This window comes from Eublepharis macularius, chromosome 4 (assembly GCF_028583425.1).
Source record: "Eublepharis macularius isolate TG4126 chromosome 4, MPM_Emac_v1.0, whole genome shotgun sequence".
Lineage (NCBI taxonomy): Eukaryota > Metazoa > Chordata > Lepidosauria > Squamata > Eublepharidae > Eublepharis > Eublepharis macularius.
Genome location: NC_072793.1, coordinates 91,503,913 through 91,516,425, shown reverse-complemented (window position 1 = coordinate 91,516,425; position 12,513 = coordinate 91,503,913). Strand labels below are relative to the sequence as shown.

Sequence of the window (12,513 nt, the reverse complement as noted above, 5' to 3'; positions counted from 1 at the left end):
GTTTCATTCTGAGTGGTGCTTTACTTCAAGAAAGTGCTCTGGAGAAGTAAAATTTCCACTATCCTAAGCAACTTTCCCTTCTGACCTCAAGCAGTAGTTGATCTAGGCAAGCCTAGCCTTACATCTAACAATTTATAAGGGGGACTCGTCTCCTTACTCTTCAATCTTGTCAAGCCTATCAAGATCCCCAATCATTTTCCATGGGAATGCTAGAGGGAAGCAACCATCTAAATAAATTGAAAGGAAAGGAAGTGACTTCCTCCCCATATTATTCTTTTGTTACTGAGCTGAATAGCCCCTGTAGTGATGGCAGACCTCCTGGGGCATGACTCTGCTTGATCCTGGCTGCCAGTGGCTTTTCAGGCAGTAGAATGACAGGAATGTACAGAGAAAGTTAAATATCCAGCCCCATCCTGACTAGAGTCTATTTTATGAAATGCATCTGATGAAACTGGCTCAAGTCCATAGCTTAAGCAATAAGTCTTTTGGCCTTTAAGGTGCCACAAAACTTTTCATTTTGCTGTAAGAGGCTAAAAGGCTGCCTCTTTCAAATCTCAAAATGTAATCTTCCCGTGAGTTCGCTGCATTCTTTGAAAGTCTCCTTGGGATAAAAAATCTGCTCTATTTTAACTGACCCAAAGGGGGGAAATGGGGAGATGTAATCCCGAAAAAGAATCACCCTTCACACTAGGTTTTAATATAGTTGATAATAAAGCACCTATTAACTATAGGTGTATTTTCAGACTATCTTCAACAAGTAATATGAAATATGGTAACATTGTAATGATGATATAATATGTATGGTAACATCTGTCTGGGGTCTGGGTCCCAGCCCCCAGACTTGCCAGGAGGGAGCAGTGGGAGGCAACTGGGAGGCAGTGGCCCTACCACCCCAGCCAGCAACCAGGTCCAGAACCTGCCCACTCCAGGGGGAAGAGGCGAAAGGCCCAAGCCTCAGAGGGCTAGGGGGAGCAGGGGGAGACCAGCCAGTCCCACCCTCCAGGGGGAAGAGAGGGAGCTAAGCAGGACAGAGGCAAAGGGCCAAGGCAGGGGGAACAGGGACCCAGCAACAGCCCAAACAGAGCCCTTACCTGCCAAGGGCGAGAAGCAGCCACTACAGCCCAGAGCTACACCCTGGCTAGAGGACAGCAGCCTGGCTCAGGAGGTGCTAGGAGCCAAGCCCCTCCAGGTGGAGCTGCCACAGGCATTCTGGGGGAGGAGATGGGTAGCCCCGCCCGGCATCAATGAGCAGGCAGCCCAGAAGCTGGCCAGGGCAGCTCCTCGCAAGCAAGGCCAGGCATGCTCAGCAGCACAGAAGCCGGCTGGGGCAGCTCCTCGCGAGCAAGGCGAGGCATGCTCAGCAGTACAGAAGCCGGCTGGGGCAGCTCCTCGTGAGCAAGGCCAAGGAGACCTCAGCTGGGGATGGCTCACATTCAACCCCACCCTGCCAGCAAGGCAAGGAAGCCCAGAAGGGATTAGTGGTAGGAGGGAAACACCTGAGGGAAGGCACAGCTGGGCCAAGTCAGGAGAGGGAACAAGCCTAGAAGGAGGGCGGGGCGGGGAAAGGAAACCCTATATAAGGTGGCTAGGAAGAGCTCTGAGGTGGTGGGTGTGAGTAAGGAGTGATGCTGTGGAGTGACAGCAGAACAGTGTGAGAGTGGAGGCTTGGAGGAGAGTTCTGGGAGAAGATGATGGAGGACGCAGAGGGTAAGCAGGCCAGGTTGAGCAGGCCAGCGAGTGGACTGAGAGGGAGTCTGGGTGATGTATACCGCCCCTCCTTCCACAGAGCAGGGTCCTGCAGTATCCCTGGCACCCCTCTGACATCAGGGCCGGCCTAGCTGGGGCCCCGCCCAGCGGTGGCAGCGACAAGGCCTGACAACATCATCATGATATTAAAAGGGGCTAAGATACCATCTGTGTTATTCCATGTAGTGATATATGCCTTTCTGGTTTGAATGGATAATTTGGAAGACTTTGCTTGGCCATGTATGATGATCTATATATTCATTATTATTTTCACATCTGTGCTGAAATTAATCTATATTTCACATTTCATTCTATCCTGATTGTGATGTGATTATACCTTGTTGATTCTAGCAGTGTAATGCCTTGCATGTGTGAATCAGTTTTTACAGATTAACATCCATCTCATTGCATGTTAACTTAAACAACATTTATCAATGGAGACAGTTCTCACCTTTGCTGGGTATCATCAGATGATTAAGGAATGAACGTGTTTGTGTGAATCAGTCCGGAAGGGCAATATTTCCATTTGTCAGTCACATGATAATTATGACATTGTGTGATCCAAGCATTTGCCCTAGATTTGCATCTTTATTTCCCAGAATCTCACAAATAAGTCGAGGTGGTACAAACGATGGGGATGCCTGTTGTGGATCTGGAACAAGAAGCATGCTATTTGCACTGTGTAACTGCCTAACATGGTTGATGTTAGTTCCAATGATGTTAATACTGGGATTAAGGGAGCTACAGTGCCACTCATAGTAATACACAGTTTAGGAATGGGACAAGCTTCTACAAAACTTTTTAGTGAGGCTCTTTCACTTCAGCTCCAGCTTCTGACTTATTCCAGTCTGCTATCTTCGGATCTCATTTCAGAATTGCTCTTCTATCCCAGCCTAGGGATCTTTCTCTCAGTTCTTTTGCCCTTCCACGCACTGCTGGATTGTAGTAAAGATCTGTCTATGGTAGGGTTGTCTGCTTTGGGTTGTGAAATTCCTGGAGATTTTGAGGGTGGATCCTGGGGAGGGCAGGGTTAGGAGGGGAGGGACCTCAGCAGGGCATAACACGATAGAGTCCATCCTCCGAAGGAGTCATTTTCTCTAGGGGAACTGATTTCTGTCATCTGGAGACTTAGCGTTAATTTCTGGAGATTACCACCCACCACCAGGAGGATGGCAACCCTAGTCAGTATGGAGATATTGGAGAGATGCAGTTTCTGGAGCCAGTTTATCATTAAGTACATTAGAGTTTGCTTGCTGGAGAAGTCAAAGTTCCCTCTAGTCTAGTACTGTGTTCCCAACAATAGCCACCTTGGTGTTTTTAGAAGCTCCCATGCACAGCATGAAGGAACTAGTCCTCTTCTTTGATTTTTCCCCAGCGGAAGTTACTTGGAGATCTATTACTGTAGAATGAGAGAGATATAATTGACCTATCATGGCTAATGGCTCCCCTCCCCACTGTTAAGAACATGCTACCTCAGTAAGAGACAAAACCCCAAGCGTTCATGTTTTGACTCATTTGATCATACACATTCGTTTAAATGCATGCATCTTTAAAACTGACCGCCGCCCAATGCTGAGGATAAATGAAAAGTTATGGTTCCCAGGGAACAACTATTAACCCTATAATGTAGATATCCCTCCAGCATTCATAGGGCCTCTTTGGCTCTCCTTGGGCTCCATGAGGGATCAGTGGAAGAACTGTCTTAGCAGCAGCCGTTTACTTTCAGATACTGGAAGTAATCTTAGTCTACGCCAACGGCATGCATCACTAACTAGGTTACATGTTTCAGGAGAAAAGTGAGCTAAAACATTTAAAGAAATAAATATTGTTGTTCTGGATGAAGAACCCAAAGCCATTTGCCCCACAAGGAAGATAGATGATGGGCTGCTATTCTATAGAATTTCAGTGTCACAGTTTTTAAAAGTGAGGGCAATAATAAGTAAGTGGTATCCATAAAAGTTATGATGGTTTGCACACAGAAACAGAGATTCCTGGAAAGAGCTAGAACTTCTGGGAAATGAACTGGGCCTTAAACAGCAAAGGAGATTTTAAACACGATGTCTTACAAAGAGGCCTGTAAAATATTTCCCACCATTTTTTTTGTTTATGATAGATCCTGTGACAAGTCTTGAAGATGTCATCCATGTGCCTGATTAATCTGAGTGTGACCTGAAGTAGTTGTGCAGTGGCTGATGGATCTATATATGCGGGGCCGAAAAAGGAATGAATTCACCCAAGCACAAAAGATTGGTATGATCTTTTTGGTCGATACTGTTAATAATTTATGTTAGGTTTATGCTAGGCCCTAAATGCATGCTCAGCTCTTGATCCACTTCACAAGCCCCAAAGATTCTCCGATTACTGACCATAGTGGCACATTCTGCCCAGCTTTGTAGAGGGAGAATTGAGGTATGACAGCAGGTATAAACTTGCCCAAGGTCACCCTGTAGGCACTAGCAGTGAGCCTGTAACTGAGCTGGCAAGCTTGTGAGCTCCTTTTGGCTCCTTGCCTTGTGGGTTAACACTTAGCTACCTCTGATGATATAATTGGCAAAGGTTTCTGGCATCCTTTAGCATATGGGCAGCTCTGTAGGGCCCAGCATGGATCTGGCTAAGAGCATGGCAGCTGCTTATCTGTCATTTCGACTCGGACATATTGCAGTTGCTGTGAATGTTTACTTTAATATTCTGCTTCTGTATCCTCTTCCCTCATAAATGGCTTTTTCTTTTATGCCTCTTGAAGGGGAATCCATGCTGTATTAAAGCATATGGGGACACTATTCTAGGAGTTACATACCTGCCCCTGAGATTTGCCATAGAGAACACATGACTGTTCTTATTCACATGCTGGAAAGAGGCCCTTAAATCAGCCAACAGCTAAACATAGGGTTGCATGTGTATATGTACCACTCCCTTTGATGATTCTGTTTTGAACAAGTGTGGAGCTTAAACACAGGTTGGTGGAGAAAGAAACCCATGGGTATAGCTTCCCCTGGGAGGCTGCCTCTGCACAAGAAATATTTTTCGGCAGTACCCTTATTTGACGGGGCTTCTAGCATACTTTGTACTGCATTCCATCTGCCCCACTGACCTCCTTCCTTTGCTCCCTTCTGGCTATTCTTTTTCAAGAAGTGCTGCTGCTTTCTTACCCTCTTTTGTGACTATCACTCTGATCTCTCCTGCCACATCCGCAGCCAGAAACACTGGACACAGGGCAATGTACAAATTCCTTTATTATTTCTTCAAAGACTAGTTAGAGCAGGATGGTCACCATAGGGTGGACGGATGGAGCCCCTCACATCTTCACTGCCACACCTTGCCTGCATCTTCCACCCCATAGAGGAAGGGATGGGGAAGTCCCACTCCCTGCTCATGCCCCAGGTCAAAGTAAGTCTGAAGGATGCAAGGGCAATTGCTCAGAAGAGGTGCACTCCTTGGCTTGGCAGTTCAGCTCTCTAGTGGAGCGACAGAGGTCCCCATTCTAGCTTTAACCCAAAGGGCCCCACAGGGTGCCCTGACTGCACTTGCTCTTCCCTTTCAGGATCCATTTAGCCCCATCACTGTGATAGATGCCCCTCCCAGCTGCAAGTGGGAGGAGGACTAGCCAATTAGACACAATGACTCTAGAAAGCAGATGGCACAAGCAATGCGGGATGGTTCACACAATCTGTTGGGTTAGTGCACGGGGGAGCAGTAGCAAGCTGCCCCCACAAAGTGGTGATAGGCAAGCAGACAGAGGGGATCCATGCATAGGGTAATGAAGTGCCCCCCCCCCCAGTGCTCTCCATCAGTTTGGGGAATGGGGGCCAGAAAAGCATCTGGAGGCTGGGATAAATTCCCCTGTGCTGGTGCTGAGTCCCTGTGGGATGCCCTGCTCTGGAAGCCATTTGAAAACAAATGGACTGCATGTACATTTGGAGGAAGTGAGAATAATGGATGAATGGGAGAGATGACTCAAACATCCCTCTGGTTTTAGCAAACTCCCCCCTTCCTGCATATACTGCTACTTAAACATCCATCCTGCTGACTTCTCCTGCTTTCTTACACATTCATATGCTCACAGAACCGTATTTTAAAAAGTCAGCACTCCTTATGGTAATTCCTGTCACTCTACATATATACTTGGGATTGCCATACACAAGCATAGGCGCAAATAAAATTGTGCAGACAAAAGCACACCACTAGTAGTGATTTTTGTGGTTCTGAAATGTATAAAGACAAAGCGGGTGGGGGGGGGTGGAATCTCAAAAGATGCATGTTTTATGTCATGATGGAAGAGTATTTATTTATTCGCTCTCTCTCTCTCTCTCTCTCTCTCTCTCACACACACACACACACACACACACACACACACACACACACACACACACACACACACAAAATGAGGTGCAAGAGAACTTTAGATTGGAAGCTGCTTCTTGTCAAGTTCCTAACAATAGTTACCTATGAAGCACTTGTCAAGGAATCTTTGCTCAGGTTGGCGCCCAACAGCTGCTCCGCAAAGCCATCAATGCTCCAGTTTCTAGGAGGAGTAATGCTGGAGTAAGCTGTGGTGTGAGCAAGCTGTATGTGGTCTGGGGCTTCTAAAGTTACATTGCAGTAGTTCCCATACCACAAAGTAATAGGAGAAGGGGCCCGCAATGGCTCCACTGAGATTTCCACAGATGGAGGCCTGGTTTAATTTTGTCATTAGCCTTTCTATCCCTCCAACGCACCTAGGTTCTATCTTTAGCTCTTGCCTGGGATAGGCCATTGAGGAGAGTGGAAGTCTTGTGGACAATGTGTGTGAGGGTCCAGGGGCTCACTGGCAGCCCTGGCAGCCCATGCTCTGGGATGGGATCATCAACTTGTGAGAGTTGTAAAAATATAAACAGAGAGCATCAGCCACACCACTCCAAGGTGAGAAGCTGGCTCCAGCGTCAGCCCTTTGCCCCATGTGAGGTGGAGTTATTGCAGTTTGCAATGTTTGGCCAGAAAGATCAAGTAGACAATGGGCATGAGTTAACCCAGGCAGGATAATGTGCTACTGGTACACAGTCCATCCGCCAGCAGCCACCATGGATCTTCTATCGCTCCTGCTGGTCAGTTACTCCACACTACAATCACACTCTTTCGCCTTGTGGGATGGTTGCATGCACAGCAACTAGCCAAAGCAAATGCCCGCTCAACAAATAAAAATAGAACACAAATGGACTGGCTCTTTGCCGCCTCCAGCCTGCTTCTCTCTCTTCACTTTCTCTGAGGCCCTTTGCTCCTAAGCCCTGAGCTTCATGGGGTCCATACGGTAACCATCTAGTGAGTGACTAGCAGAGACAACAAGACAGATGGGAGGTGATTTACCCTGTTACAGAGATACCAATGCAAAAAAAACACACACACACACAGGCCACGTAGCAAGTGGCCAAAGACACAGACGAGTGGGCAAGGGGGCATGAGGGGGACCCCCCCATCCCCAGGACGCTCCTTTATACAAGATGAGAGAGCGTGGCCCGCCGAGTTTTTTAGTTTTGCTAGTATTGCAGTCTAACTGATATGGCTTTAACTATTAGGAAAGGAAGGAAGGAAGGACACTGAGATGCAGAGAGATGTCTCCCAATGTCAAACTCAATCCCAGTGCAAGCGTCCTAGGGCACCAGGAAATCTTGGGGAATAAAAGGAACCTGTCTTCTCAAAGACATGCAAGAGAATGAGAACCACAGAACTTCCCCATGGTAGGCTGATCCCAACCTTAATTTCAGTGGTGGCCAAGGACTATTAGCCAAGGGTAGGGGGCTGGCCAAACCGTAGCAAGTATTATCCTTCACCTTCTAGTCAATCCATTTTGCCTAATTGTGTGCCTCTGGGGAACGGACAGGGAGTAGCAGGTAGGGAGTGAATGCAACAATAGCACAGCAAAAGTTGGGTGTAAGCTGGGAGGGAGGGTGTAGATCACCCCACCTCTGGGTAGGATTGGGCTATAGAGGTGAGAGAGTGGAAGGTCTCCCCCAAGCTATGTGGTACCTTGAATCAGCAAGTTTTGGAAGCTCCTTGGTATCTCTTCATTGAATGGGGAAACTGGGCAGCATGAAAAGTTATGTCATGTGAATCACAGCAGTTCAGACAGGATTTTTGTCTGTGCTTGTGTAACATTGTCCGAGTGTAATGCAGAGGCACCCTAGTATGCACACCAAACTGTATGCATGTATCTGAATACGCACGAAGCAACTCTATCACTGTGCTTCTATGTGTGAAGGCCAGTGGCAGGTTTCTGAGGCCAAGATACCACAGAAATAGGACTGCCGGGTGTGATGCAGAGCCCTTGGCTAGAGTCAGTGGTTGAGCCTCCTGGTTCCAAGAGACTGAGCCAGCAGGCCCCAGTTGCTCTCACACTATCATTAATCGGCCTCAGAGTTCCCAGATCCTCCTTTTCTCTTCTTCAACCCCCTTCAAGGAAGGCAGTCTTCTGGATTTCCATCAGTATAAATACTGATAGTTCCAGCCAGGCTGGAAAATGAAGGAAATGACTTTGCTTCCCTCACTCAATGAGTCTGGGCATCCATCCCTCCTTTTGAATTTATCAGTCTCCTTATCCAAAGGAGCAGCTGAGAAATCTGAGCACTTTTGTCCCTCCTACTCTATAACCTTTACCTGCAGCTGCCACAAAACACTTAGTGATTAAACACCAGGGCAGCTGGAAAGTAAAAAGATGAGCTGGACTAAAGGAAGGTGGCTGAGGCAACCACAATGAGAAGATCCTCTCCAAGGGATCTTGAACCCTGGGCTTCATCCCATGTATCATGAGGTCAGACCAGAGCAGTGAACTTGGCCCTTGGGCCCTTCACCAGCACTAGGGTGGCTGTGGAAGTATGCATGTGTTTCTGTGAACGTGTGTGGAATGGAAATGGTTACAGAGAGCAGAACTGCTTCGCTTTCCTCACAAGTCTCTGCACACATATGTATCTGCATCAGTGTCTGAGGTGTGATTCTTCTGGTAATGAATTCCCCTCCCCAAGCATGTGACAGATAATCCTGCATGCCAACAGCCCTTGAAAGTCAAGATTGTGGGAAAGGATTGCTCCAATTGGTTGCTCCCTTGGTCAGAGACGGAATGTGTGAGGACTGGCCTTGCCCCAAGGAGCTAGACAAGAACAGGAGTGTGGAGGAGTGGGGCACACAATCCCTCCCTGGCAGTTAGCACGGGGCTGTGGAATGTGCAAGGGGGCATGGCATTCTGCACAGCCCTGGCTCCCCTCCCTCTCCAACACCCCATGAGGTCACATCAGTGAATTTGGTCCCAGTTCCCCCCATCTGTGCCCAAGGCTTTATTTCACCATGTAGCCAGCTGGTACTTTGGCACAACAGAACTCCAGCTTTGCACAGTTAAGGAAGGGGAAGGGGGGAGCCAGGCTCCCGGCAGTGCCCAGCCTGTGGCTCCAGGGAGCACAGCAGGCTAGAGTGTTTTTTGGTCTGATGGGGAGGGGTAGAGAAGAAGGGGAGCCTATGCCTAAAGTGCCTCTCCTGGGGACAAATGGGGTGGCTTGGCAGGGGCCCCATGGCACAAGGACATATGTGGGATCTCCCCTTGGAACAAATCGAAACCAAATGAATAAAAAAAATGAACGTCCCCTCCCCACCTGGAACCACAACCCAAGCACTGAGTAGGCAATACCAGGAAATTTTGGGTGGGGCTGGGGGCTGGCGTGGCTGTTACTTCTTGAACATATCCTGCAGTGGACCTGGCAGGTACTTGAGCACTGTATCGAGGATGCTCTCCTCATCCTCATCTTCATCGTCTCCGCAGCCTGCTGGGATAGCTTTCTTGGGGCGCGTCAGACTCCCTTCGCATGGCTGTTCCATGGCTGCCTTCTCCTCTGCCTCTTTCTCCTCTTTCTTCTTCAGGCCGTACTACAGGGGAGAGACATGGGTGTTCATCACAGACAGGCAGAGAAGACTGGCAAATGGGCACGGAATAAGGGAGCTTGGTCTGCGATACCATCTCATCAGCACAGCAAGGAGAGCCTTCTGTGACAACTCCCACTGATCAACTAACCACTTTCTGTAGAAGATCCTAATTTCTTATTTGGCTACCTGTTTGTTTTTTACAGTTGCCATCTTCCAACAAGAATACCTACCACTGAAGCAGGAAACAAACCAGCCAGAGCTCCTCTTGCCCCTCTCTTCCTCACCTTCTGACCCAAGCAAGAACCAGGTAGGTCACACAGCGGCTGAGATGAGTTAACAGGACGAGGCCTGGCTCATCCTGTGAGGATGAGGCATCTCTCCCTGCAATGTGAGTTTTAGGGTCTATGTCCTGTGTTTAGATTGTAAGGTGGCAACTTTTAATTGGGGGGGGGGAAGCTTCCGAGTCAGAGAAGCACCCACACCCATAAAGACATTCTTGGTTCTCTTTCTGCTGGCCCTGCTCTGTGAGAGCAGTGCAGACCAAGTGGTCCTCATTGGTTAAAGTGCTAGAGACAGCTGCCACTTGGGGCTGGGGCTAGTGAATGCTTGAGGGAAAGTAGTCCAACTTGGCCAGGTTACATGTTACGCTGGAGATCTGTGATCCAGTATCCTAACATATTATTCAATCTTAAAAATTACAGGGGCCATGCCACTGAGGCAAGGGGTTTGATGCTTTAGCTCTTTCCCCTCGCACCATTTCCTGAACATGATCTGGATCATAATTAAAAGCCCCAGCAGAGAAAAGACAAACACTTTGCCTTTGCCTGTTTTCTTTTTTCTACCCTGGGAGGTGTGTGTTTGGAAAACCAATGTCCATACGGGAAGAGCTGACCCTCCCTTGCCCAGCACTGCATCCACGTGTGAGTCCTCATGCACACCTACATGCAGCTGAGCCTTCCAGCAGCATGGGTCCTGTCTTTAAACCCTTTGCTTCTCTGCTTGACTGTAGGAAAGGCCTCCCTCTGTAGTCTGGAGAAAGAACATCAATGTGTATTTCTCTGAAGGTGGTATATGTGGGCTGTACACAGCACTGAAGGTGGCACAGGAGAGAAGCTACATGGAGAGACATCTCTTCAGTGTTCAGCTAGCCAGTCTGTGGCACTCATCTGCAAACATTCTAGCCTGGTATATAAACTCTTTCACACCCCAGTACACAAAGCACTGCCTAACACTGCCAATACATTCAGTCTGTGCCGGTACTGCTTTGGCTGTATTAGTGTCTATTATTGATGCTCTGGGTCTGTATGCCACTCCCCTCCCCATTCTGAGTGTCCAAATGCCTTGGGAAAGTTAGAGATGCACAAAAACAAGGGTGGGGGTGGGGGTGGGGAGAGAGGGGGCTGCAGGAAGTACAGATAAATACACTGGCAAAGAAGAGCTGCTCCACATGCTCTTTTGCACTATCTGGAATCATTTGTTCCCATCTGCCCCGGCTAGCAAGATATTGTAGACTGGGTACAGGCAGCACCAGCTGCATTATCTGCCTCTATAGAGGGATATTAAAGATTGCAGATAAGGAGCACAAGGCCCTACCTAATATCATGTGGGCGACAGAGATGTAGACACCACCCAACTAATAACCTGTGAATGGTGGGAGCCTAATGTGATTGTCAGAGAGAGTTAATGGCAGAGAACAGAACCCAGAAGATCCCCACCTCCAATTCCAGCTACTGGTTCGTTTTGCATCAGGTGAAAATATTCTTATATGTATGTGAAGCCAATACCTCCTTCACTTCTCATCCTCAAGCATCTGGCAGTCATAAGACCAGAACAAAGGGCCCTCCTGGATGTGGTGAACAGTTCATTGAATTCAGCATCTTGTTTCAACAGCAGCAGCTGGTAAGTTTACCAGCAGGGAATAAAGGCAACAACCTTCCTGTGTTCCTACCTATGAATACTCAGAGGTACACTGCCTCTGAACATGGAGGTTTGATATCCTTTTCTTTCTCTCTACATTATAGAAAGCTCCTCCTCTACCTGTTTCCTCCAGGCTTCTTTCTATCCCTCTATGGTCACTTGGTATTCACAGCTATCTCTTGGCATGTCATGATTTCTGTCCCCTTGCTGACCCCTCTCTTCTTCTTCCCACAACATTTTCCATTCACATCTCTGTAACTATTTCCTTCAGCTTGGTGATTTGCTCTGGGTGGAATACTGTGTCTGTCCTGAAATCCTATACTTGCTTTCCCAGCAAAATTGCTCATGACTCCATGATGCAGCAGCTAAAAAGGCAAACACAATCCTGAGGTGTATCCAAATCACAGGATGTCATTATCCCACTATATACTACATTGTTCAGGCCCCACCTGGAGTATTGTGTGCAGTTCTGGAGGCCTCACTTCAAAAGGATGTGGACAAATTGCAACGGGTGCAGAGGAGAGCAACCAGGATGACCAGGGGCCTGGAGACTGAGCCCTATGAGGAAAGACTGAGGGACTTGGGAATGTTCAATTTGGAGTAGAGGAGATTGAAGGGGAGTCATGATTGCTTTCTTTAAGTATTTAAAAAGATGTCACTTAGAGGACGGAAGGGAGCTGTTCCTGTTGGCAACAGAGGATAGGTCTTGCAAAAACGGGTTTAAACTACAAGAGGGAAGGTACTGGCTGGATGTTAGGAAAAACTTTCTCATGTTAAGAGTAATCCAGCAGTGGAATTGGCTGCCTAGGGATGTGGTGGGTTCCCCCCTCACTGGCAGTCTTCAAGAAGTGGCTGGATGAATACTTGTTGGGGATGCTTTAGGCTGTTCCTGCACTGGTTGGACTAGAAGGACTGTGAGGCCCCTTCGAGTTCTATGATTCTATGACTTCTCAGCACTCTGGTGACGCT

The 12,513-nt window shown here is 47.9% G+C and overlaps 2 protein-coding genes across 3 annotated transcripts in view; one reads left to right on the top strand and one right to left on the bottom strand.

Moving 5' to 3' along the window:
* THOC3 (THO complex subunit 3) overlaps nucleotides 1-10,950 on the top strand; it is a 28,649-nt gene extending 17,699 nt beyond the window's left edge. The window contains exons 8-10 of one of the 2 annotated variants that reach the window (XR_008596825.1): nucleotides 3,860-3,996; nucleotides 9,831-9,934; nucleotides 10,637-10,950. The gene's annotated coding sequence lies outside the window, so the exon portion shown is untranslated. The remainder of the gene's footprint in view (nucleotides 1-3,859; nucleotides 3,997-9,830; nucleotides 9,935-10,636) is intronic. The other variant, XR_008596826.1, reaches the window with a different exon arrangement.
* The window catches only part of CPLX2 (complexin 2), a 165,926-nt gene continuing 162,825 nt past the window's right edge, over nucleotides 9,413-12,513 (bottom strand). The window contains exon 6 of the mRNA XM_054976138.1: nucleotides 9,413-9,630. Within this exon, the coding sequence (XP_054832113.1) occupies nucleotides 9,433-9,630 (198 nt within the window). The 3' untranslated portion in view covers nucleotides 9,413-9,432. The remainder of the gene's footprint in view (nucleotides 9,631-12,513) is intronic.